Source organism: Bufo gargarizans, chromosome 3 (genome assembly GCF_014858855.1).
Source record: "Bufo gargarizans isolate SCDJY-AF-19 chromosome 3, ASM1485885v1, whole genome shotgun sequence".
In the NCBI taxonomy this organism is placed as follows: Eukaryota; Metazoa; Chordata; class Amphibia; order Anura; family Bufonidae; genus Bufo; species Bufo gargarizans.
Window position 1 is genome coordinate 230,398,488 of NC_058082.1, and position 26,926 is coordinate 230,425,413.

Below are 26,926 nucleotides of genomic sequence, written 5' to 3' on the forward strand. Positions count from 1 at the left end.
CTGTCTTCTTCAGTATTTATAGAAGATGGGCATGCCTTTTTGGACTTTGATCAGTGGCAATGAATAGTCATCTGAGCCACCTCCAGCTGTCTGCAGCCTATAATCACCTACTGTGAAAAGCATGGTTATTAAATACAACAATATATCATTGTTACAAAATGACAGCTCCAGTATACGATCCATCAGTACCCAGTAATTCAGCATAGGTAACTCATGAAGCAAGCTAAGTAGTGGAGCTTTAGAGGGTTTTCCAGGAGATATAAATAATATCAGAAACTGAAAAAAAAAAAAAAATCATCTAAACCACCTGTCACTGCAGTTCCAACACTGCTGTGGTCCACGCTGTTCTCCACTTGAAATGTCCAATCAGTCTATTGCTAGCTGCAGCGGTGACATACAATTAGCTGTACATTCCAAGAAATTTCCTGTTTGTGCAGGACGTGGACAGTAGTGAAGACCAGAGCAGCGATGGAACAGCAGAAGAGCAGGTAAGTAATGTTTTTTTTCTTTCCAGCACTTTTTTAAATATCTCCCTGGAATACCCCTTTAAATATATCTCAGAATCACGAAAAAGACTTGTATATTCCCAAAAATTGCTTAAAACGTATCAAAATAGCCGACACTGCGTGATAAATGTGGATGTTTAATTTGGCACAATTGAAAACTCGTGCAAGCCATGCCCCTTTTCCTACATACTTCACAAAACTGTTGAGGTAGATTTTAAAAGGGTCCAAAACACATAATAAATGTGTGACACACCATTGGCACAATTTGTGTCAGAATTCTGGTATTTCATGACACAATTCACAAAATCTTAAAGGGGCTGTCAAGCTGTAAACATTTTTTGCCAGCCTCTCCCTCCCCACTGTACATGTGGAAGAAAGAATACCTGCTTACCACTGCTGGGTTTTGCCTCCTTCAGTTCTGCTTCAGTTGGGTCTCATGACTGGCCGCAGTGGTGACATGTCTCCCACACGACCCATGACCCAGTAATTGGTTGCAGCGACACATACAGTTGCAAGAAAAAGTATCTGAACCCTTTGGAATGATATGGATTTCTGCACAAATTGGTCATAAAATGTGATGTGATCTGATCTTCATCTAAGTCACAACAATAGACAACCACAGTCTGCTTAAACTAATAACACACAAAGAATTAAATGTTACCATGTTTTTATTGAACACACCATGTAAACATTCACAGTGCAGGTGGAAAAAGTATGTGAACGCTTGGATTTAATAACTGGTTGAACCTCCTTTGGCAGCAATAACTTCAACCAAACGTTTCCTGTAGTTGCAGATCAGACGTGCACAACGGTCAGGAGTAATTCTTGACCATTACTCTTTACAGAACTGTTTCAGTTCAGCAATATTCTTGGGATGTCTGGTGTGAATTGCTTTCTTGAAGTCATGCCACAGCATCTCAATCGGGTTGAGGTCAGGACTCTGACTGGGCCACTCCAGAAAGCGTATTTTTTTCTGTTTAACCCATTCTGTTGTTGATTTACTTCTATGCTTTGGGTCGTTGTCCTGTTGCAACACCCATCTTCAGTTGAGCTTTAGCTGGTGGACAGATGGCTTTAAGTTCTGTTGCAAAATGTCTTGATAAACTTGGGAATTCATTTTTCCTTCGATGATAGCAATCCGTCCAGGGCCTGACACAGCAAAGCTGCCCCAAACAATGATGCCCCCACCACCATACTTCACAGTTGGGATGAGGTTTTGATGTTGGTGTGCTGTGCCTCTTTTTCTCCACACGTAGTATTGTGTGTTTCTTCCAAACAACTCAACTTTCATTGCCAGTACTGCTGTGGAACATCCAGGTGCTCTTGTGCAAACTGTAAACGTGCAGCAATGTTTTTTTTCTGGACAGCAGTGGCTTCCTCTGTGGTATCCTCCCATGAATTCCATCCTTGTTTAGTGTTTTACGTATCGTAGATTTGCTAACAGGGATGTTAGCATATGCCAGAGACTTTTGTAAGTCTTTAGCTGACACTCTAGGATTCTTCTTCACCTCATTGAGCAGTCTGCGCTGTGCTCTTGCAGTCATCTTTACAGGACGGCCACTTCTAGGAAGAGTAGCAGCAGTGCTGAACTTTCTCTATTTATAGACAATTTGTCTTACTGTGGACTGATGAACAGCAAGGCTTTTGGAGATACTTTTATAACCCTTTCCAGCTTTATGCAAGTCAACAATTCTTAATCGTAGGTCTTCTGAGAGCTCTTTTGTGCGAAGCATCATTCACATCAGGCAATGCTTCTTGTGAAAAGCAAACCCAGAGCTGGTGTGTGTGTTTTTTTTATAGGGCAGCTGTAACCAACACCTCCAATCTCATCTCATTGATTGGACTCCAGTTGGCTGACACCTCACTCCAATTAGTTCTTGAAGATGTCATTAGTCTAGGGGTTCACATCATTTTTCCACCTGCACTGTGAATGTTTACATGATGTGTTCAATAAAAACATGGTAACATTTAATTCTTTGTGTTATTAGTTTAAGCAGACTGTGATTGTCTATTGTTGTGACTTAGATGAAGATCAGATCACATTTTATGACCAATTGGTGCAGAAATCCATATAATTCCAAAGGGTTCACATACTTTTTCTTGCAACTGTATTCCAGAAGCTGGCATGCAGGGAACTGGAGCATAGCTAACCGAAGGAGCTGGAACCCAGCAACAGGGAGCAGATAAGTGTCCTTTCCTCCACAGGTTTGGCAAGGAGGGGGCTGGTGAAATATGTTTTAAAGGGAACCTGTCATGTGGATATTTGATTATAATCTAACTAATTATATACAATCATTAACTACTAAAAAGTGCTTTAGATGTTTTCATTTACTGGTGTGACAGATGGTTACCTCATAATATACACAAAGATGCCGCATGCTAATGAGCTGATTTGAGTCCAGCGTGAGGTCATCGAGTCCAGCGTATATTTAATTCAGAGCTATAGCCACTCCCCTGCCCACCTGCTGCTGATTCATATGGAAAATAACTGTCAGCAGCAGGTGGGCGTGGAGAGTCAGGAGCTCATAAATATTCATGACTCATCATTATCAGTTGGAGCTTTTCAATACAAGATGATGGCAGATTCACTGGGCCAATTAAAGAAAGTGACCCAGCATTTTGAAGAGAACCAGTCACTTATTTATGTTGCCCTTAGTTAGGACACCATAAAACTGGTGACAGGTTCCCTTTAAAGCTGGACAAACCCTTAAAATCTTTCCTTACACAAAAGTCACTAATCCACAAAAGCAGTAACTCAAATCCCAATTTTCTTATTTTTAGGATTGGGCTGATTGTTAAGAAAGGATGTGACTGCTATAAAAGGCTGTGTACCTCCTTACCTTTCATTACGACATGATATAACCTGATATGAGTGGAACATGGTGGACAGCTTAAAAATTGTTTTCATTACTATTTTTCTTCAAAACTTGTTGCTTTTTCCACTCATCTCAGGATTTCTTGAGCTGTGGTGGTAGTTACACTTTTTCTGAGATTTCCAGGGGATAGGTCTTTTTCAGCCTTACAAACCGTTACTACGAGCAACACTGACATTTTGTTAAATAGTTTTTATACATAAAACCTAGTGGGCTTATATTTTGTTCTGAATTCCTATGCAGTTATTTGATCATTATGATCTTTTTTCACAGGCCCTTGTGTTGTGTTATTTTCTGGAAAAACATGGAAAACAGTTATGTATAGAAGATAAAAATATAATTGAGATTGGATCTGGGACAGGACTAGTTGCAATAGTGGCTTGTCTACTTGGTAAGTACAGTATAATGTCATGTTTCTAGAAATGATGAATGAACGTCCATGTAGTACATGGGTCGGTGATGTGGGGGTCACAAGGTCTCTGTGGCATCTATACCCTAACAAGGACAGAGACAAGGGTTGGACTCTGCATTGACTCTAAAGAGAAAAATCCCAGCAGGCAGGTCAGATTTTGACGTCACGAGACCACAGGCCCCCAACAAGGGGCCCATGTGTCATTGACGACCCATAATCTGCAGCATCATTAGTGATGCTCCTTGTCCATACAGACATCACTTATATAACAAAGGGCCTGTAACCTCCCCTGATGTATCTGTTTCAGTAACTACTTGCATTCCCCATGTAATAACAATTCTGGAGCATCTATTCTTATGACTAGTGTTGAGCGAACTTGTGTTTTAAGTTCGGCGTCTAAAGTTCGGGTTTGGGCTATCGAAGAATCATGTTATGGATTCTAAATTCCGTTATGGTCCGTGGAATCCATAACACGATTTTTCAATAACCCCAACCCGAACTTTAGACGCCGAACTTAAAACACAAATTCGCTCAACACTACTTATGACTCTATGTTGTGCCATTTCTTTATTATTCCTGCTTTAAGGTACTTTCACACTTGCAGCAGAGGATTCCGGCAGGCAGTTCTGTTGCAGGAACTGCCTGCGGGATCCGTCAAAATGTATGCAAACTGATGACATTTGTCAGACGGATCAGGATCCTGATCCGTATGACAAATGCATTGAAATGCTGGATCCGTCTCTTCGGTGTCATCCAGAAATTATGATCCGGCATTTATTTATTTTTCACATTTTTGGGGTCTGAGCAGGCGCAGACCACAATGCCGGATCCGTTTTACCGGAACACTCGGGCCGGATCCAGCATTAATGCATTTCAATGCCGGCAAGTGTTCTGGAATTTTGGACGGAGATAAAACAGTAGCATGCTGCGGTATTATCTCCGTCCTGAAAAGGCAAAAAGACTGAACTGAAGACATCCTGATGCATCCTGAACGGATTTCTCTCCATTCAGAATACATTAGGATAAAACTGATCAGTTCTTTTCCGGTATTGAGCCCCTAGGATGGAACTCAGTGCCGGAAAAGAATAATGCTAGTGTGAAAGTACCCTTACTATGACCAGTTTACAATAAATTACATCCATTGTAATAATGCCTATCCTTGTCTGCAAACTAGAAAAAAATAGGACATGCACTATATTTTTTTGCGGAGCAACGCAACGGACATACTGATGCGGACAGCACACGGTGTGTTGTCCGCGTTTTTTGCGGACCCATTGAAATTAATGGGTCCGCATCCTATCCGCAAAACAGATCGGACACGGAAACAAAATACGGTCATGTGCATGAGGACTAAGTGTATACTGATAAAAACCCCTACAAAACCTATACAAAATGATATGTGAGTTACATGTTTCAGTGGCGCTCCGCCACCTTCATCAGGCTATATGCATCATAATCTATTCCTGAATAGAACGTTAAAAAATAAAACAATAAATCTTTATTTTGTATGTTTATTAAAACAAAGGAGCAAGAAGCTCACTTGTAACACCTAATCAGGCTGACAAGTATCACCTCATAGGGGGGTGGAATTTAAAGGATGGAGGCCATATAGATGTCTGCCTAAACCTGCCGTCTCTCAAGATTGATGAAAGAGAAGAAGGCACTATACACACACCCCTATTTCAAAGGCTTTACAATTGAGATGTGGCACTATCAGAAATATATCAACACTAGTGCCACTCTTCTCAAAAAAACTCAGCACTTCGTCATTGGCACAACTGTACGCTGCTGTGCTGAGGGATATCCTCAGGACACTTCCCTAAGGCAGAATCAAACAATAGGTTCTGTGTGGCTGCCTCATTTCATATGGTCACTAACGGGGATAGTGCTTTGGTTTTACGACTACTCCTTTATTGAGAATGTTAATCACACTTCACAGTAACCTACTCTATGCGTTAGTAAGCCTGCATTTCACCAAGAGCAGGTAAGATCTAGCAGGTAAGTACATAAAGATTAGCCCATGTGGACGCTGTACATAGTAGTGCACAGCGCAACAGCATCCCGGCGCTCTGATGGCTGTACGCGGCTGAACACTCTCCGGCTTGATATAGCTCAAGCTCCGCCCTAGCAGGCGTGGTCACCGGCGGGCAGCCAATCGTGGCAGGATTACAGGATTACATTAAGATGCCATGATGTATGGTCACTAGGGATGTGCGAATCGAGCTTCGGATCCAAGATCCAAAGTCGATTTATTCAAAACTTTGTTTTAATTCTGTACGGAGATCCATCTCTGTGAATCATTAGAATGTATTGGGCCCCGGCGAGGGAAATTCGTTATCACCGAATTTACCAGCAGGTACCGAAGACGACTTAGGATTCCTGTTTTCAATTTTAAAAATCAAATGCCGAAGTTATTCACTGAAGACTCATTTCAACTCATTTCAAAAAGACGAATCTCCGTATAGTATTCAAATGAAGTTATGGTCACTAAGTGATGGTACTCATGATTCCATTATGATGTCACAATGCATGGGCAGCAGAAGACATTTTTCAGGTTTCCTTTTTTATGTCAAAATGTATGATCAGCAGGTGATAGTTCCTAAGATTTGATTATAATATCACAATGTATGAAAACTAGATAGTGGTATCCAGGATTCCATTATGTTGTCATAATGTATGGGCAGGGGATGATAGTATTGAGGAATCCATTATCATATCACAATGTTTGGTCAGCAGATGATTTAACCTAGGATTCCTTTGTGATGTCAGAATGTATGGGTAGCATGTGAGGCTATCCAGTATTTCATTATGCACACGTGTCAGTGTTGGTGCATTGCGGATCGTAATTTGCAGTCCGCAGCACGGACAGCCTACGGTTGTGTGAATGAGCCCTTACCTGAAGATGTTTGGTGTAGTGTGTTTTTTCCTGCTCCCTTTGGAGCGCCTCCTTCTACAGGTGATGTAGATATCACAATGTATGGAAAGTAGGAGATGATATGGAGGATTCTATTATGATGTCATAATGTATAGACAGCGGATGGTTGTATCAAGGAATCCATTGTGATGTCAGAATATATGGGGAGCAAGTGATGGTACCGAGAATTCCATTTGGATGTCACAATGTATGGTCAGTAGGTGAAGGAACCCAGCATTCTATTATGATGTCACATTGTATGGGTAACATATGACGATATCCAGGTTTCTATTATGATATCACAAAATATGGTCAGCAGGTGATGGTATCCAGGACAACTGATATGGGGCCTGTATGAGCATATGGGGCCTGGATGAGCTTCTGATATTGGGGGGCCTGAATGAGCATCTGATATGGGGGTCTGATTTGAGTATCTGATATGGAGGTTTGATTTGAGGATCTGATATGGCGGTTTGATTTGAGGATCTGATTTCAGGTCTGATATGGAGGTCTGATCTGAAAGGAAGGGGGGTATTTTTTGTATGGTCACACATTATAGGGGGTATTTTTTTATACTGGTGCACATTATAAGGGAGCATTTTTCTACTGGCACTCATTGTAAGGAGAATTATTACTACTGGGGGACTATGGGGAACATGATTACTAGTATGTGCACTATGGGGGCATTATTACTTTTGGGCTACAATAGGGGCATTATTATCTGCATTCTGGCAGATTATTTCTATTGGGGGATTTTTGGGGAGCACTATTACTGTGGGTGGGGCACCCTGGCACAGTATCTGCTTAGCTCCATAATTTTAACATCTCAGCCTCTTTCTTATCAAAGACGTTCGTTTTGGCATGATAAGCTGCAGGCAAACGCTGGAGATTTGGTGGTAGCTGAGGTGACCGAGTCAGCTGTACAGAAGAAAGACACTTCCCTAGGCAGGACTGTCCCTAACAAAGCACCTCTCTGGACCTGCAATCAAGAACAGGCTCATGGACACGGAACCACGGAAGGCCCAGCAGGAGAGGATGGGACAGACAAAATTTCTTCAGTATGAAGAGCTCCCACCTGTAATTTTAAAGCTTAAGTAATAAATTGTATGGACTCAGATAGAGCCCTTCCATCAATGGACGATATCATCAAAGGTCTCTGCAGGTGTCAAACAGGAATTTGATGACAATCCACTAGGCATTCTTGCAAGAAGTTCCCTGGCGATCCGGAATCCATAAGCAGGATATCTGTATATCGAACATCTGCCAACGACAAGCTTACCGGCAGAGTCAGAGGGGGAGAGGAATTGTGTTCATCTAGGGTTGCCTCTCCAACAGACCCTAGCCTCGGGAGTTTCCCGACTTCAGAGGACAGGAATGGAGGATATGTCCAGCACTGCCATAATAAAAGCAAAGTCCCCTTGTACGACAGTAGCCCTGTTGTTGTTCAGTCAGCCCGACTTGGTCATTCTGCATGGGTTCAGCAGCAGTGGAAGGCTGAGGGACAGAAGATCATTGGAAAGAGGAAACTGGACGATTTGGTCGTCTTTCATGTGCTACCACCTTAGCATGTTCCTGGAAGCGCAGATCAATCCGGGTGGCCAGAGTAATGAGATCATACAGGGTAGAGGCGACATCCCGACTGGCCAGCTCATCCTTAATTTTCATGGAGAGACCCTCCCAGATGGTGGCCACTAGTGCCTCATTATTTTAGCCAGTTCAGAGGCCGGGGTTTTGGAACTGGACTGCATACTAGCTCATGTATAGAAGAAACGGCTAAGGTTGTGTGTCCAGCCTCGTCGAACACCCTACGGAAGGCCACTGTTTGGCATTCCCATTAATGCTAAGAGGGGCAGAAAGATGAGGGCCTGATCATGGCACGTAGAGGGATGTCGGAGCAGGTGCCGGGTTAGCCTCTACAGCAGGAGTTGGTGGACGTCAGGTCATTATGGTGCACATTCACATTGCGCAGATAGGCAAGAATCTGATCCTGACGTTCTCGCTGCTGCGCCATCTCCTTGTGCAGGTTGGTGAGACTTGGAGGGTTCTGATCAGTGGGATCCATGGCCTGAGCAAACTGTCATGTTCGACGGGTGCAAACCCACTGTCCCACATGACCAACTCCCTCAGAGGGTGATGACTAAGTATACCCCTTATTCTTCCCAATACCTCTGATTGTAAAGATATACTTTCTGGAAGAGTGTAACAGGTGCTACCTCTAAGGGAGGTTGGGACACGAGGGATTTGGGATCAGTGGCATTACCACTGCTGCACCCTGCTACTATCTCTAATGGGCTACAAAGCATCATCCTATGTATTTTTTTCAGGTCCTATACACTGTGCATTTCTAATGTTTGTAACTGTTATGTTCACATGTAATGTGCCTGGTTCACCAGCAGGTGTCAGAAAACACGGCAGAGCTGCAGTTAGGTAGAATGGAGCTTCCCATTCCATTCTAAACCTGTCACGAGGGTGTCAAGAGCCACATCTGACTCCGTTATACCCGGGTCAGGAAGTCGCAGCGGGTGGCTGCGCGCTCTATGTCAAAAGATAGTGCTGTTTCTTAATGGTAGCTTTCTGGGTGTGCCTTGCAATCCTTTTTGGCTCACTCAGGGATCTGTAGCTTCTTCTCAGCTGTTTCTTGTCCAGCACTCCCAACCTCCTTATATTCCCCTCTCCCACTTCTCTGGTTGCCAGATATAGAGCTTCCTGCCTGGACTTCTATACTGACCCACTGGAGCTGCGTAGCTGTGATTCCTGGTTGTTGTTCCAGAGCGTTACCCTCCGGATCCCTGTTGGGCTTTTGTTGTCCGCTGTTGTCGCCCACCTGGGATTATATGTTTTGTCTGTATTGTCTGTCCTCTACTTGGTGTTTTCCTTTAGTGTTAGTGGTGCGGACTAGTGTTCCCACCGCCCTATTCACTACATAGGGCTCATCTCAGGGAAAGCCAGGGTTTAGGCACGTGATCAGCGTACGGGTGAGGAACCCGTCTAGGGACGTCAGGGCAGTCAGGTGCCAGCCTCAAGGTGAGTTAGGGGTCACCACCTTTCCCTCTCCCTTGGACAGGGCCTTCCCATTTCCCTCCCTTTGCGTCACGTATGTGATCGGCACGCCGGTCATGATATTATATCTGGCCCTTATTTTGTGTAGGTAGAAAGAAAAAAAAGATAAATAAAATAAATACTTTTTCTTTCTGCCTATTTAGACTCCAGCATGGATCCTATTGCTGCTTTGACAAAGCAACTTCAAGGCCTGTCTTTGGAGGTGGCAGGATTGAAGGCGTCGGTCCTCCAGCAACAGCAGCAATTGCAACAGACCGCAAGCCTAGCGGTTGTTATGGGTAACCAGGTTGCCGCGGAACCCAAGGTTGTTCTTCCTGACAGGTTTTCTGGGGGAAGGGACAAATTTGTGACGTTCCATGAGGCCTGTAAGTTATATTTTAAGCTGCGCCCTTTCTCCTCTGGTAATGAAGAACAGCGGGTGGGGATTGTTACTTCCCTGCTTCAGGGGGACCCGCAATCCTGGGCGTTCTCTTTACCCACTGATTCCCAGGCTCTCCGGTCAGTGGATGCATTTTTTGGGGCCTTGGGTCTCATATATGATGACCCTGACCGAGTCGCCCTGGCTGAGCCAAAAAGGATTGCAAGGCAAACCCAGAAAACTACCATTAAGAAACAGCACTATCTTTAGACATAGAGCGCGCAGCCACCCGCTGCGACTTCCTGACCCCGGGTATAGACGGGTATCAGACGTGGCTCTTGACACCCTCGTGACAAAACCCCTCTGTGGAGAAGTGGGCGAGTCCTACTTCCTGCAGGAAGGGTGGGAACTAGGGGAAGGTGTGCAGGGCACGTCTCTGCTGGATGTGTCCAAGCCAGAGCACCCTCAGCTCTGCTGGCCATGGAGGTCAAAGCTTAAGAGCCTCAGAAGCCAGGAGCATAGTTCCCTGGCATAACTTAAGAGTCAGAGTACAGAGAGAAGGTGTGCGTTTGGCAGACAGAAGAATTCTAGTTATACAGTCAGCCTGTCAGTACAGCAGAGCCAGATAGAAACAGGTGTAGCAGAGTAGAGTTTGCCTGACAGTTTTCATGCTAAAGCCTGCTGGGACCATGACAAAGCTTGAAGCTTGATTCTGATGAACGTTTACAAAAGTAAAGCTGCTGTTCAACTACATACAAGGTCTGGATTCAATCTTTCCTTCAAATCCCTCAATTATTCCCCCCTAATTATTGCTAGGGAGCCAAAGCCTGGGGTCCAGCCGTATCCAGGTAGGCGCACCGTGACACACATAAAGGGACATTTTAGGCTGCACTATACCACTCAGCATTCCTACATCTGGGACGGGTTTTTACATAGAGGGCCCTAGGGGGAGGAGCCCATTGCAGGTGTAGACCCACTGGACTGATCTCCAGGTGGTACAGTACACCCAGAGGGTGCTGGGAGGCTAAAGGCTGATCAGGCATTAGTGTAGTCAGGGTACGAAGGCCATGGCCTGAGTCCGTGAACAAATTGTGATATCATAATGGAATTCTGGGTTCTATCACCTGTTAACCATACATTGTGACATCATAATGAAATACTGGATACCATCATCCACTGCCAATACATTGTGACATTATAATGGAATCCTGAATACTATCATCTGATGCCCATTCATTGTGATTCACGATGAATGGACAGCAGATGATAGTATTCAGGATTCCATTATAATGTCACAAAGTATTGTCAGCAGGTAATGGTACCCAGGATTCCATTATGATGTCACAGTGTATGGTCAGCAGGTAATGGTACCCAGGATTCCATTATGATGTCACAGTGTATGGTCAGCAGGTAATGGTACCCAGGATTCCATTATGATGTTACAGTGTATGGTCAGCAGGTAATGGTACCCAGGATTCCATTATGATGTCACAGTGTATGGTCAGCAGGTAATGGTATCCAGGATTCCATTATGATGTCACAATGTATGGTCAGCAGTTACTGGTACCCAGGATTCCATTATGATGTCACAGTGTATGGTCAGCAGGTAATGGTGCCCAGGATTTCGTGATGATGTCACAATGTATCGTCAGCAGTTACTGGTACCCAGGATTCCATTATGGTGTGACAGTGTATGGTCAGCAGGTAATAGTACCCAGGATTCCATTATGATGTCACAGTGTATGGTCAGCAGGTAATGGTACCCAGGATTCCATTATGATGTCACAGTGTATGGTCAGCAGGTAATGGTACCCAGGATTCCATTATGATGTTACAGTGTATGGTCAGCAGGTAATGGTACCCAGGATTCCATTATGATGTCACAGTGTATGGTCAGCAGGTAATAGTACCCAGGATTCCATTAGATGTCACAGTGTATGGTCAGCAGGTAATAGTACCCAGGATTCCATTATGATGTCACAGTGTATGGTCAGCAGGTAATGGTACCCAGGATTCTATTATGATGTCACAATTTATGGTCAGCAGGTGATGGTTCCGAGGATTCTATTGTGATGTCACAATGTATATTCAACAGGTGATGGTACTTAGGATTCCATTACAATGTCACAATGTATGGGCTGCAGATGATGGTGTCCAGGACTTATTATGATTTCACAATGTATGGTCACTTGTTGATGGAACCCAGATTCCATAATGATGTTGCAATGTATGGTCAGCGGATGATGTTATGTAGTATTCCATAATGATGTCACAATATATAGGCAGCGGATGATAGCTTTCATGATTCCATTATGATGTCACAGTGTATAGGCAGTGTGTGATGGTATCCAAGACTTCATTATGGTGTCACAATGTATATTGTATATATGTATGACAGCGGGAAGCAGATAATAGTATTCAGGATTCCATTATGATGTCATAATACAAGATCAGCAGATCATGGTACATAGGATTCCATTATGATGTCATGGTTAGCAGATGGTGGTACCTAGGACTCAATTGTGATGTCAAAATGTATGAGTAGCATGTAACGGTATCCAGGATTTAATTATGATGTTACAATTAATGGTCATCAGGTGATGGTACTTAAGATTCCATTATGATGTCACAATTTATGGGAAGCTTAAGATTGTATTCAGGATTCGATTATGATGTCACAATGTATGGTCCTGATTCTACCGGGTAGCCCACAAAAAAGTAGCCCGCCTCCTGCTATGACAAGATGAACAAGCTAGTGGATTGTTTTTTTTTAAACTACCCACAAGTCACAAACTACAGTATGCTGAATCTGGTCCCCGTTCACGTTTATGCACCTTTGGGCACGTTGGATTATGTTGGCTGATTCCGCTTGCAGCTCTTCCACAGTGATGCTGAAGATAGTGTTTGTGATGTTTTCCTTGAGTTGATCCAGGGGGTGTGGATTGTTAGTGGACACTTTCTGTTTTAAAGATAAAAATCGCAGGTGGACAAGACTGGGGAACGTGGTGGCCATAACCCCTTGCTCACAGTTCGCTCCTCTGTAAACAGTTTATGATCCCATATCAGTGAGTTCCATGAGGTGTGGCATGCTGCCCCATTTTATTGGAAAAAACAGGACATTTTTGTTACTGCAGCATCACTGTTGAGCTGTATCAGCCAACATAATCCGACGTGACTAAAGATGCATAGACATGAACGGGGACCACTTTCAGCATCTTTTGTAACTTATGGGTAATAAAAAAAAAAACCTATCCACTTGCTCGTTCTTCTTGTCAAACTATCGCTGCAGGCGGGCTACTTTTTCGTGGGTCATCCTGTATTATGATGTCATAATGTATGAGCAGCAGAAGGTTGTATCAAAGAATTCATTACGATGTCAGAATGTATGGGGAACAAGTTATGGTACCCAGAATTACATTATGATGTCACAATGTAAGAGTAGGAACATGTTCGCTCAACAAGGAGCAGGAAAAAAAAAAAAGTGCGCTGCTATCTATAAAGAGAACCAAGCTGAATAAACACCATTATAATATTAGAAAGGGGCTGTTCACACACAGCGTGCACAATAACGATCCAGAGTGTCTCTCTTGTGGTGGTATATCCTTGTACGTCACTTTATGCACGTAGCGCTTTAGGTTGTATTTTAGGTGAACATCCATTATATGGGTATACATTACAATGATTTATATATCAGTAGGATTCCACTATGTCTAGATCTGTTATTGAAGAGAATGTATTTATGCGCAGATTTAGAGGTGCATCTCATGCACGTGTATATTTGTGGATATATGCATCCACATGAATTATATTATATTAAATTATAAAGAAATCACAGTCGCTAATACCTAAAGCATAACTTTTAATAAATAATTCAATAAAAAAGAGCTTTCTTTGGAGCCATAATATAACCTGTAGGTGCAGCACTATCTGACCAATGAAAATATCCTCCAAATAGGGCATCAATGCAAAGATATAGGACAAACATTAAAGGGAATTTTGACTCTTGGGAGAAAAGAGGGAGCTTTCCCTTTTTCTTATCTCGGCCCATAGATGAGATGTGTCTTAATGGTAGAGGCACTCTGTCCCCGTGCCTAATACTATTGTGCCCTTAACAGACCCTAATATGAATAGGTACATAACAGTCCCAAGGTCCCAACAAGTTTCCCCTTCAATTATACAGAAGGTCCATCAGGCAACTTAAACAAAGTAGATTAGATACACAGCAAAATAAACTGATGTGGAGATCCCATTAACAGAATGAGTCCACATGCGAGCTATAGTAGCAGACTTGTCATATATGCACACCATAATACAAATAGCCCCCTACATGAGGCCAAATGCAAAAGATGAATGTGTACATAGGCCATATCCATATGGCTGAAGGAGGAGGAAAGATAACCCCCCCCCCCCCCCCCCCCACACACACACACACACACACAAAGCAAGGCAGAACCCACCTGCGAGTCACAATATATCAGTGGGTGATGGTATCCAGGATTTCCTGATGATGTCGCAATGTATGAGCAGGGAATGATCGTATCTAGGATTCCATAATTATATCACAATGTATGGTCAGCAGGTGATGGTACATAGTTTTCCATTAAAATGTTACAATATATTGGACTTAGATTATGGTATTCCGGTTTTTGTTATGACGTCACAATGTATGGTCAGCAGATGATGGTGACTAGGACTCCATTGTGATGTCACAATGTATGAGTAGCAAGTGAGGATATCCAGGATTTTATAATGATGTCACAATGTGCGGTCGGTCAGCAGGTAATGGTACCCAGGATTCCATCATGATGTCACAAAGTATGGGCAGTAGATGATGGCACCTAGAATTCCATTGTGATGTGAGAATGTATGGGTAGCATGTGAGGCTATATAGGATTCCATTATGATGTCACAATGTATGGTCAGCAGGTGATGATACCTAGTATTCCATTATGATGTCATAGTGTATGGGCAGTGGATGATGGTATCCAGGATTCCATTATGATGTCACTGTGTATGGGTAGTATAAAAGGATATGGGGGAGTTTGGCAACTCCACCTCCCTATTAACGTTCTGTTCTCTCACGTCCTGTTGTGTGTACGTTCTGAGACTCGTCACGCTGTATACTAAGAAATATATATATTTATTAAACACTACAGAGTCTTCAGATACATTGTATTACATATATATATAGATATAAAAAAAAAAGGTGTGTGTGTGTGTATGTCTGCTAAAGGAATCCTCACCATCGCATTTACAATCACGAAATTTTGCACACAGGTATATCAGGTGTTCTGGAAGGTTTTAGACAGGCTCAGCTGACTAGCACGTACCATTCCTGAGATAATCCCAAAAAATGCAAATATGGCACATCACACCTACATTAGCCAATAGAAGCCTGCAGGTCTTTCTCTTCATATCCCAACTGCCATACACACGGTCACATGTCCCGCAGGTCCTTAGTCTCCACATACACACAGTTTTACACCAGGTTTCCATAACAACCCAGCCATTTTTATTCACTGCGCTGTGGATGACACTGTTAAGGAAGCATTCAGGCCACCCTCAAAAGACAGGCTTAAAAACCCCACCCCCAGGTCTCGCTAAGCCACGCCCCAATCAGGTTAGGCCACGACCCCTCACACTCCGCAGCCGACAGGGATTGAAAAAATGAAGGTAAAAATCAACTTCTGTCAGCTGCAGGGGTGGGAGGGATGGTGACTTTCTCCCTGCAGCTCACACTCAGACAGCACAGTGCTGTTGTCTGAGAGTGAGCTGTTCAAAAGGGCATCCCTGTGTCCGTCCAGGCCCTGCGCCGGATGAAGGACAAGGAGTCTAAAAGCCTGTCCGGCCTAAAACCAGACCTCTGGCTACCCTAGGGGCAGGCTGCTGTGGAGGTCACAGTTAAGGGGACGATCTGCTATGGAGGTCAGTTAAGGGGCAGATTGCTGTAGAAGCCACTGTTAAGGGGGCGGGTGTTGTGGAAATCACTGTTAAGGAGATGGAGTACTGTGGAGGTCACTAATAAAGGATCGGCCGCTGTGGAGGTCACTGTTAAAGGTGCGGGCACTGTGGAGGTCTCTGTTAAGGGGGCAGGGAACTGTGGAGGTCACAGTCAGTGATGGCTAGTTCGCATTGTTTGCCCGCGAACATATGTGGGCTGCCATCTTTTTTTACAAGTCCGGCGAGACACAGGTAAGCCCTTACCTGTGCCTGTGCCACGAGCCGGTCTGAAAACAAATGCGGTCACCGGGAGCAGGCAGTTCCGAGAACAGCCCGATGAAGGCCCCCGGTGGCTGTTCTCGGAACTGCCTGCTCCCGCTGACCGCACTTGTTTTTAGACCGGTTCACGCACAGGCACAGGTAAGGGCTTACCTGTGCCTCGCCGGACTTGTGAAAAAAGATGGCAGCCCGCATATGTTCGCATGCGAACTGGCCATCACTGGTCACAGTTAAGGGGACGGTCCGCTATGGAGGTCAGTGTTAAAGGGTGGGGTGCTGTAGAGGTCACTGTTAAGGGGGTGGGGTGTTGTGGAAGTCACATTCTAAGGGCACGGAGCTCTGTGAAGGTCACTGTTATTGTGGAAAGCAATGTTAAGGAGACGGGGTACTGTGAAGGTCACTTATAAAGGGGCGGCCTTTGTGGAAGTCACTGTTAAAGGGGAGGGCGCTGTGGATGTTACTGTTAAGGGGGCAGGCTGCTGTGGAGGTCACTGTTAAGAGAGGATGGGACTGTGCAGGCCACTATTAAAGGGGCACAGGGTACTGTGAGGTCACTGTTAGGGCAGCGGTGTACTGTGAGGTCACTGTTAAGGGAGTGGGGTACAGTGAAGGTCACTGTTAAGGGAGCAGGGTACAGTGGAGGTCACTGTTAAGGGAGCGGGGTACTTTTGCAGTCTCTGTTAAGGGGACAGTTACTGTGGAGGTCTCTGTTAAGGGGGCAGGGAATGGTGGAGATCAGTAAAGGGGACTGTAACCTATGGTCAGTGTTAAAGGGCGGGTGCTGTAGAGGTCACTGTTAAGGGGGCGAGCCCCTGTAGAGGTCACTGTCAAAGGGGTGGGGTGCTGTGGAACTCACTGTTAAAGGGGCAAATCTGCTTTACTTACTGTATGAAAAGTAAAAGCTCTTTGTGCATACTATTTGTCAAAAATTTATCAGGCCCATCTACCAGCGACAAGGTGGCTTCTAACAGACGGTTCCTACTCTAACACATGCCTCTCCTGGGCTTTTGACCTACAAGTTTCTGGGCAAAGTAGAATCCAGCTATGTGATACTTCTGACTAAAAGCACCAGGTTGATAGACGGAAAACAAGCATTATACAAAGTAAGCATAGCAGGTATGCAGTTTACTTTTTATATATTTATCATTTACTTGTGTCTTTGTGCATTAAGCAGTGTGCTGCTACTCATAGTTCTATGCATTATGTTGCAGCCAAGGAAGCATGCACCTGCACCTTTATTTATTTATTCATATGTATTATGGAGATGCTGGTTTAATCTTCTTGTGTGTGTGTGTGTATGTGTGTGTATATAATATATGCACACACACACTACTCACAAAAAGTTAGGGATATTTGGCTTGTGGGTGACATTTTAGGATGAACCTAAAATGCAATCTAACTTTTACAGGTGAACTTAATGTGACCTTCTCAAAAAATTTCTATTGCAGGTGTCCAAGTTTTCAATGTTTCAGTACTTTTTGCAAAACTTGCTGTTCTCTAACAAGGAGCTTAACGGCAAAATTCACAACTTGGTGTTTGATCCATGAATCACCCAATAAATTTCCTGGTTCAATTAGAATTGGTATTTAAACAGTCCTCCTCATCCTGCTGTTCACATTTTTACATTATAAGGCCAAGACGACACCTAAGAATTGATCAACAGTACCTTGCCATTGCAAGGCTTCAAGCAGGATGTTCTCAGACGAAAGTGGCCACTGAGTGTCATCAGCAGGTTGCAACAGAGATGCAGAGAGACTGGAAGAGTCACAGAAAGGCAAAGAAGTGGACTTCCTTTGGCCACATCCAGGGCCGGTGCAAGGATTTTTGCCAACACAAGCGAAGCTACATTTTGGCGCCCCCCCCTCGCAGTTCACCTGGCCCTGGTCCCGTCTGCAGCAGCTGGCTTCTCCTCTGTGTGGTCCTGGTATCTTCTCTCTGCTTCAGACAATCGCTGGTTTGAGGACCGTATTTTTAGCCCCCTAAGACGCACGGTTTTAGAGGATAATAAGAAAAAAATATTTTCCATTGCACCTCAGGTCAGACCAGCAATCAGACCCCAAATGTTAATGAGACCTCAGATCAGCCCCGCAATGCCTCAGATCAGCCCCCCATGTCAGCCACCATGCCCCCATGTCAGCCACCATGCCCCCATGTCAGCCACCATGCCCCCATGTCAGCCACCATGCCCCCATGTCAGCCACCATGCCCCCATGTCAGCCACCATGCCCCCATGACAGCCATCATGCCCCCATAAAAAAAAAATAACCTACCTCTCTTGCTCCTGGACATCACCGCTCCTCACCACCAGTGCTCTCTCTCTTCTTACTGGTTCTCGGCTGTCAGCTGTGAAGGCTGTGCACAGTGAGGTCACATGGTGCGCAGCCCTTTACAGCACACAGCCGAGTGGAGGACCAGGAAGTGGTGAATACAGATCCTTCACCGCTTCCCGTTCCTCCAGTACTAATAAAGGGCTTCATAGTATTTGCCCCATAAGACCCAGGGGCGAAAAATACAGGGTATTTAAAAAAATATATATAAAAAAGTTTCATAAAAATCCACACACCTGATAGAGTACAGTGAATGACTGTAAATACCTCCAGCTCTGGAGACTCCAGCGGCTCAGGATCAGTGCTCTGGGCAGCTGGGCTCAGGCTGGAAGTGGGCACCGCTCTGCAGGAAGGAGTCCGGGGCTCGGCTCACCCTAGCATTACAGTGCACCCCAGCACCCCACAGTATGCAGTATAGCACCCTATAGTATACAGCACCCCACAGTATGCAGTATAGCACCCTATAGTATACAGCACCCCACAGTATGCAAGCAGTATAGCACCCTATAGTACAGCACCCCTCAGTATGCAGTATAGCACCCTATAGTATACAGCACCCCACAGTATGCAGTATAGCACCCTATAGTATACAGCACCCCACAGCATGCAGTATATAGTATAGCACCCCACACTATACAGTATACATCACCCCACAGTATATAGTAGAGCAGTATAGCACCCCACAGTATACAGTAGAGCAGTATACAGCACCTCACAGTATACAGTAGAGCAGTATAGCATCCCACCGTATACAGCACCTCACAGTATAAAGCACCTTACAGTATACAGCATCCCAAACTATACAGTATACAGCACCCCACAGTATACAGTAGAGCAGTATAGCGCCCCACACTATACAGCACCCCACAGTATACAGCCCCTCACAGTATACAGTAGAGCAGTATAGCACTCCACAATATACAGCACCCCACAGTATACAGCACCTCATGGTATACAGCACCTCACAGTATACAGCACCCCAAACTATACAGAATACAGCACCTCACAATATACAGTACCCCACAGTATACAGTAGTGCAGTATAGCACCCAAACTATACAGCAACCCACAGTATACAGCATCCCACAGTATACAGTAGAGCAGTATATCACCCCACAGTATACAGTAGCGCAGTATAGCACCCCATAGTATACAGTAGAGCAGTATAGCACACCATATTATACAGCACCGCACAGTATACAGCACCCCATAGTATACAGTAGAGCAGTATAGCACCCCACAGTATACAGCACCCCACACTATATAGTAGCTTACAGTATATTAGCATAACAGTCCCTGTCACCTTTTCCTGATGTAATCTTCACAAAAAAAGCTCCACAGTTAAGGCAAACTTCTCCTGCAGCAACACTCCTGGTAGAAAGAAAGGACCTTTGATTACCTCATAGCCATGTGACCAGTAATATTGCTAGGTTACTGGTCACATGGTGATGATGTAATCTAAGGTCCTTTATCCTAAGAGAATCACAGCTCTCACAGTTGGCTGCGTGGAGTGCCGGCAGGCCTGACACCCGGGGCAGTGACCAGCAGGGCTCAAGAGGTATCTGCCTTGGGCCCCCCAGGAGCAACTGGGCCCGGGGCAGCTGCCCCTTTTGCCCCTTGTTAAAGACAGCCCTGGTTAAAGGGGGACAACAAGGTACATGAGTTAGGGAAAGGGTTAACCTTTATCTCTAGTATAGGGTGACCAGCTAGCTAGCTCCTGTATATAGGAAGGTAAGCGAGGAATGGGTTAACCTTAATGAAAGGGTTAACCTTCAGGGAAGGTTAACCTTTAGGGGTAAATCCCTGGAAAGGGTTAACCTTTAGGGAATGAATCTTTGCAGGAAAAGGGTTAATTAGGTACTTGCTAATTGTAGATGGAGAATGAGATGAATTACGTAGAGAAAGGGTTAATTCTCTGCATAACTCTTACTGTCTGGGAGAAGGCAAAGGGTTAATCAATACTACATAGGCTACTTTCACACTAGCGTTTTTTGCGGATCCGTCATGGATCTGCAAAAACACTTCCATTACAATAATACAACTGCAGGCATTCGTCATGAACGGATCCGGTTGTATTATGTCTTATACACTCACCTAAAGAATTGTTAGGAACACCATACTAATACGGTGTTGGACCCCCTTTTGCATTCAGAACTGCCTTAATTCTACGTGGCATTGATTCAACAAGGTGCTGATAGCATTCTTTAGAAATGTTGGCCCATATTGATAGGATAGCATCTTGCAGTTGATGTAGATTTGAGGGATGCACATCCAGGGCACAAAGCTCCCGTTCCACCACATCCCAAAGATGGTCTATTGGGTTGAGATCTGGTGACTGTGGGGGCCATTTTAGTACAGTGAACTCATTGTCATGTTCAAGAAACCAATTTGAAATGATTCGAGCTTTGTGACATGGTGCATTATCCTGCTCGAAGTAGCCATCAGAGGATGGGTACATGGTGGTCATGAAGGGATGGACATGGTCAGAAACAATGCTCAGGTAGCCCGTGGCATTTAAACAATGGCCAATTGGCACTAAGGGGCCTAAAGTGTGCCCAGAAAACATCCCCCACACCATTACACCACCAGCCTGCACAGTGGTAACAAGGCATGATGTATACATGTTCTCATTCTGTTTACGCCAAATTCGGACTCTACCATTTGAATCTCTCAACAGAAATCGAGACGCATCAGACCAGGCAACATTTTTCCAGTCTTCAACAGTCCAATTTTGGTGAGCTTGTGCAAATTGTAGCCTCTTTTTCCTATTTGTAGTGGAGATGAGTGGTACCCGGTGGGGTCTTCTGCTGTTGTAGCCCACCTTTCTTTCCCATTCTGACATTCAGTTTGGAGTTCAGGAGATTGTCTTGACCAGGACCACAACCCTACATGCATTGAAGCAACTGCCATGTGATTGGTTGACTAGATAATCGCATTATTGAGAAATAGAACAGGTGTTCCTAATAATTCTTTAGGTGAGTGTATAGCCAAGACAGATCCGTCATGAACTCCATTGCAAGTCAATGGGGAACGGATCCGGTTACTATTGTGTCAGATTGTGTCAGAGAAAACTGATCCGTCCCCGTTGACTTACATTGTGTGTCCGGACAGATCCGTCTCGCTCCGCATCCCAGGACGAACAGAAAAATGCTGCAGGCAGCATTTTGGTGTCCACCTCCAGAGCAGAATGGTGACTGAACTGAGGCAAACTGATGCATTCTTAGCGGCTCCTTTTCCATTCAGAATGCATTAGGGCAAAACTGATCAGTTTTGGACCACTTGTGAGAGCCCATGTTGGATCTCACAAACGGAAAGCCAAAACTCTAGTGTGAAAGTAGCCTTAGCCAGCTTGGTTGTTTGCAAGAGATGTGCTCGTTGTCCAGGGGGTTTACTCGTTGTCCAGGAGATGGTTCCCTCTTGTGGGGCCGCTCAGCTCCAGGTCTGTCGCTAACAGACAGGCAAAACAAGCAATTGCTTGGGGCCCGGGGCCCCAAGCAGAGCCGGTGCTTGTTTTGCTTCCTTTAAGGCTGCAGCCGCCTGAGCGCTCTATAGAGAGCCTCAGGCGACTGCAGCACTCCTGGTTGCCTCCCGAGTTCCTCCTCTGCTGTGCTGACTGCTGCTCTGTAGCGTGGCCGAGCTCTCCTCCTCTACCTCCTGGCTGTCACCCAGTCAGGCCGGGTACCGCGCAGTACAGGAACAGGGGATTCAGTTTCCTGTTCCCGGCCGGACTGACAGGAAGTGTACACTGAGTGAGTGCTCACTTCCTTTTAGTCTGGCCGCGGCCGGGAACAGGAAATTGAATCTCCCGGTTCCCGGCCGGACTGAGTGACAGCCAGGAGGTAGAGGAGGAGAGCTCGGTAGAGGAGGTAGAGAAGGACACAGGGAGGGGGGACTAAGAAGGACATGGGGTAGTGGAATAAGAAGGACACAGGGAGGGGGAGTAAGAAGGACAGGGGAAGGGGGAGTAAGAAGGACATGGGGTGGGGTTGGGGGAATAAGAAGGACACAGGGAGGGGGAGGGGGGAGATGAGGAGAACACAGGGAAGGGGGGTGAGGAGAACACAGAGAAAGGGCCGGTGCAGAGCTCTAAGGGACCAAAGAGAGAGCTCTATAGGAAAGGGAACAGGACAGGGAGCTCTTTCACACTATGCCGCCGCGCACACACACATAATGCATCAGTGTGGAGGGGGGGGCCTCCAGGTCTATTTTGCTTGGGGCCCCCAAATTCCTTCAAACGGCCCTGCTCAGCTCAACTTCCGCCTACAGGCAGTGCACATGAACTGGCGCGGTGATATGACGTCACCGAGCCAGCCCACGTAAATGTCAGCACACAGGTGCAATATGCAGCGCTGGAGGGAGGACCGACGTCCTGTGTGACGGCGGTCTCATGCAGGCAGAGGATTTTTTGTGCCTGCAGGGGAATCTTTTAAAGTGTATATATATATATATATATATATACCTATACACAGTACATTAGGCACTTACCTCTACATGTAGCAGGTGATGGTATCCAGGATTCCATTATGATGTCACAATGTATGGGCAGCAGATGATGCTATCCATGATTCAGTTATGATGTTACAATGTATGGTCAGCAGGTGATGGAACCCAGGATTCCATTATGATGTCACAATGTATGGGCAGCAGATAAAATATTATTCAGGATTCCATTATATTATCACAATGTATGGGCAGTGGATGATGGTATCCAGGATTCCATTATGATGTCATTGTGTATGGACAGTGGTATCAAGGAACCCATTATGATATCACAATCAGGGGTGCACGTAGCCTTTCTGCTGCCTGAGGCGAAAATTGAAACTGTCCCCCATGCTAAATTCCCATCCTAACCCCTTCTTCCTGCCCTACTATTGAAGACATACTTGGAAAACTTAACATACAGCTCTACAAAACATACAGGAGAATATAGTGCTACATAATTCTTCCATTCAGTGATGTTCTCTCTGATGTAGATGTTCTCTTTCTTCATCTTCTCTATTCAGACCAGACCGTCATGATGATATATTTCAGCCACATCTAGTCTCTGCAGAGTTTGGCACACAGACATCATTCCTCACTTTTCATCCTCCTCTGTTCCAACATTGTTATCCTGCTGCTACTATCAATACTGTGCCTGCTGTGCTCCCCAATACCCTCAAACACTATAATACAGAAATAATAGTGCCCTCCCATAGTAATAGTGCTCCCAGTCTGCTCTCAGTAGTAATATTGCCACCTACAGTATCCCAATAGCGATAATGCTCCCTAAGACTGCCCCTATTAGTAGTAATGCCCTACATAATAGTCATACTATGAGAATAGTCTTTTAGCACTTCTAGTAGCCAATTGGCAGAATATATATTTGTTGTGCTGTTATGGCTACTAGTAGTTCAGACCTGTACCTGTAATATGCTGCTCTTGCATAGAGAAGCATATTATGCGAGCATATCTTCTTTAACACCTTAGTGCTATATTATGTATATACTCGTCATGGAGCTCTGCTACTTAGCGCTCTGCAGACATGGTGACAGCGCTGAGATCCTGGCTGTTACACACAGCCAGCGATCTCAGCTTACTGGCCCGAGATCAGTGAAGGCAGTCCCGGGGCCGGTGGTCTATCTGATTGGCTAATCTGTACAGACTAGCCAATCAGACGATCCTAATGCCAGCTAAAAGGTTCTGATCCCCACAGTCCGTGACGTGGACCCCTTCCATGCTGTGGTCCATAGTGACCGTTGCATCGAAAGGATTAACAGGGAGGGAGCTCCCTCCCTCTCCCATCGGGCCGCTGTTGTGCCATGGCAGCGGCCCCATGCTTGAATGGTTCACAGAGGGAGGGAGCTCCCTTCCTCATTGGGACGCTGCCACAGGCATCCGGCTTGCCATGGTATATCTGCATTGAAGAGCCATCAGACCCACTGGATCTTCAAGAACCAAGTGGGTCTTAGTAAAAAAAAAGTGAAAAAAATAATCTAATTTCTTCTTATAGCCACACATTTATTTTTGATTAAAAATTAAAAAAATTCAATATACTGTACTACACATGTTTGGTATCACCGCATCCGTAACAACCTGATCTATAAAAGAATCATGTTACTTTCCCAACACAGTGAATGCCATAAAAAAAAAAAGAAAAACCATGATTGAACTTTGCCCACCTCACTTTGCATTAAAAGGGATTAAAAAAGTTACATTACCCCAAAATAGTATCAATCAAACCACCACCTGATCCCACAAAAATGGGATCCTACATGAGACAATTGCCCAAAAAATGAAAAAAAAAATATATGGCTTTCAAAAATGCTTTCATTGTGTAAAACCAAAAAAAAAAAAAAAAATAGACATATTAGGTATCGCCGTGTCTGTAATGACCTGCTCTATAAAAATATCACACACTTTACCCCAAAAGGTAAGTGCCTAAAAAAATAAAATAAAAACTGTGCCAAAAAGCTATTTTTTTGTCACCTTACATCACAAAAAGTGCAATATCAAATGTTCAAAAAGTAATATGCACCCCAAAATAGTACCAAACATTCACCTCATCTCGCAAAAAATTAGACCCTATCTAAGACTATCGCCCCAAAAAATAAAAAAAATATGGATTTCAGAAAATGGAAACACAAAAACATATTTTTTTTCTATAATGGTTTTATTGTGTAAAACCAAAAAAAATTATAAAAAATTGATATATTAGGTATCGCTGATTCTGTAACAACCTCCTCTATAAAAATATCACATGATCTCCTGCCTAAGGTGAATGCTGTAAAAAAAAACCTGTGCCAAAACAACCAATTTTTTGGTCTACTTGCTCCATAAAGTGGACCCTCATGCCCAGGCTGAAATCAGCATATACAACCCATATTGCGGCAACAATACGAGGGTCAACCTATAAGGAATCACAAGTACCAGCTCCCATGAAATATGCAAAACCTACAGAAGAAACGAAGATGACTGCGTACTATTATCAAATATCATAAATACTTTATTAATTACAAAACATGATATATATCAAGGACATAGTCATTAAAAACCAAGTGGACAGAGAAAAACACCACCCTGATGGGAAATAGGCTACAGACAGTGTTTTCATAAATTAATATATAATAAATAATGAATCAATAAATATCACAAAGGTAGGTCACATATAATTACATAATGTATACATGGGGGACAGCAGGTTAACAGAATAATAACCACTAGTCCAAAAGAACGTCAGAAATCACCATCAACTTCTACCGTTATAGCCTGATGTCATTATAGAAATAAAGAGAGACCTGTCAGCAAACAGGATGGCGCTACCCCAACGCGCGTTTCGTCAGGCACGCCGAAACATGCGTTGGGGTAGCGCCATCCTGTTTGCTGACATACAGCACTTGTCTTGGTAGGTCTCTCTTTATTTCTATAATGACATCAGGCTATATGGGTAGAAGTTGGTGGTAATTCCTGACGTTCTTTTGGACTAGTGGTTATTATTCTGTTAACATGCTGTCCCCCATGTATACATTATGTAATTATATGGGACCTACCTTTGTGATATTTATTGATTCATTATTTATTATATATTAATTTATGACAACACTGTCTGTAGCCTATGTCCCATCAGGGTGGTGTTTTTCTCTGTCTACTTGGTTTTTAATGACTATGTCCTTGATATATATCATGTTTTGTAATTAATAAAGTATTTATGGTATTTGATAATAGTGCGCAGTCAGATTCGTTTCTTCTGTAGGTTTTGCTCCATAAAGTGTAATATTGAATGATCAAAAAATATTATGTAACCAAAATTGGTACCAATGAAGATTTCAGCTCTTCCCGCAAAAAACAAGCCCCTACACAAGACGATCGGCAGAAAAATAGGAAAAAATACAGTACAGACCAAAAGTTTGGACACACCTTCTCATTCAAAGAGTTTTCTTTATTTTCATGACTATGAAAATTGTAGATTCACACTGAAGGCATCAAAACTATGAATTAACACATGTGGAATTATATACTTAACAAAAAAGTGTGAAACAACTGAAAATATGTCATATTCTAAGTTCTTCAAAGTAGCCACCTTTTGCTTTGATTACTGCTTTGCACACTCTTGGCATTCTCTTGATGAGCTTCAAGAGGTAATCACCTGAAATCGTCTTCCAACAGTCTTGAAGGAGTTCCTAGAGATGCTTAGCACTTGTTGGCCCTTTTGCCTTCACTCTGCGGTCCAGCTCACCCCAAACCATCTCAATTGGGTTCAGGTCCGGTGACTGTGGAGGCC

At 44.2% G+C, this 26,926-nt stretch overlaps 1 protein-coding gene across 4 annotated transcripts in view; it reads left to right on the forward strand.

The window, feature by feature from the left end:
• LOC122932453 (protein-lysine methyltransferase METTL21E-like) overlaps nt 1-26,926 on the forward strand; it is a 75,857-nt gene that overhangs the window by 12,030 nt on the left and 36,901 nt on the right. For 2 of the 4 annotated variants that reach the window (XM_044286861.1, XM_044286863.1), the window contains exons 4-5: nt 3,653-3,770; nt 21,347-21,403. In XM_044286861.1, the coding sequence (XP_044142796.1) occupies nt 3,653-3,770; nt 21,347-21,403 (175 nt within the window). The remainder of the gene's footprint in view (nt 1-3,652; nt 3,771-21,346; nt 21,404-26,926) is intronic. The other 2 variants (XM_044286862.1, XM_044286864.1) reach the window with 1 other exon arrangement.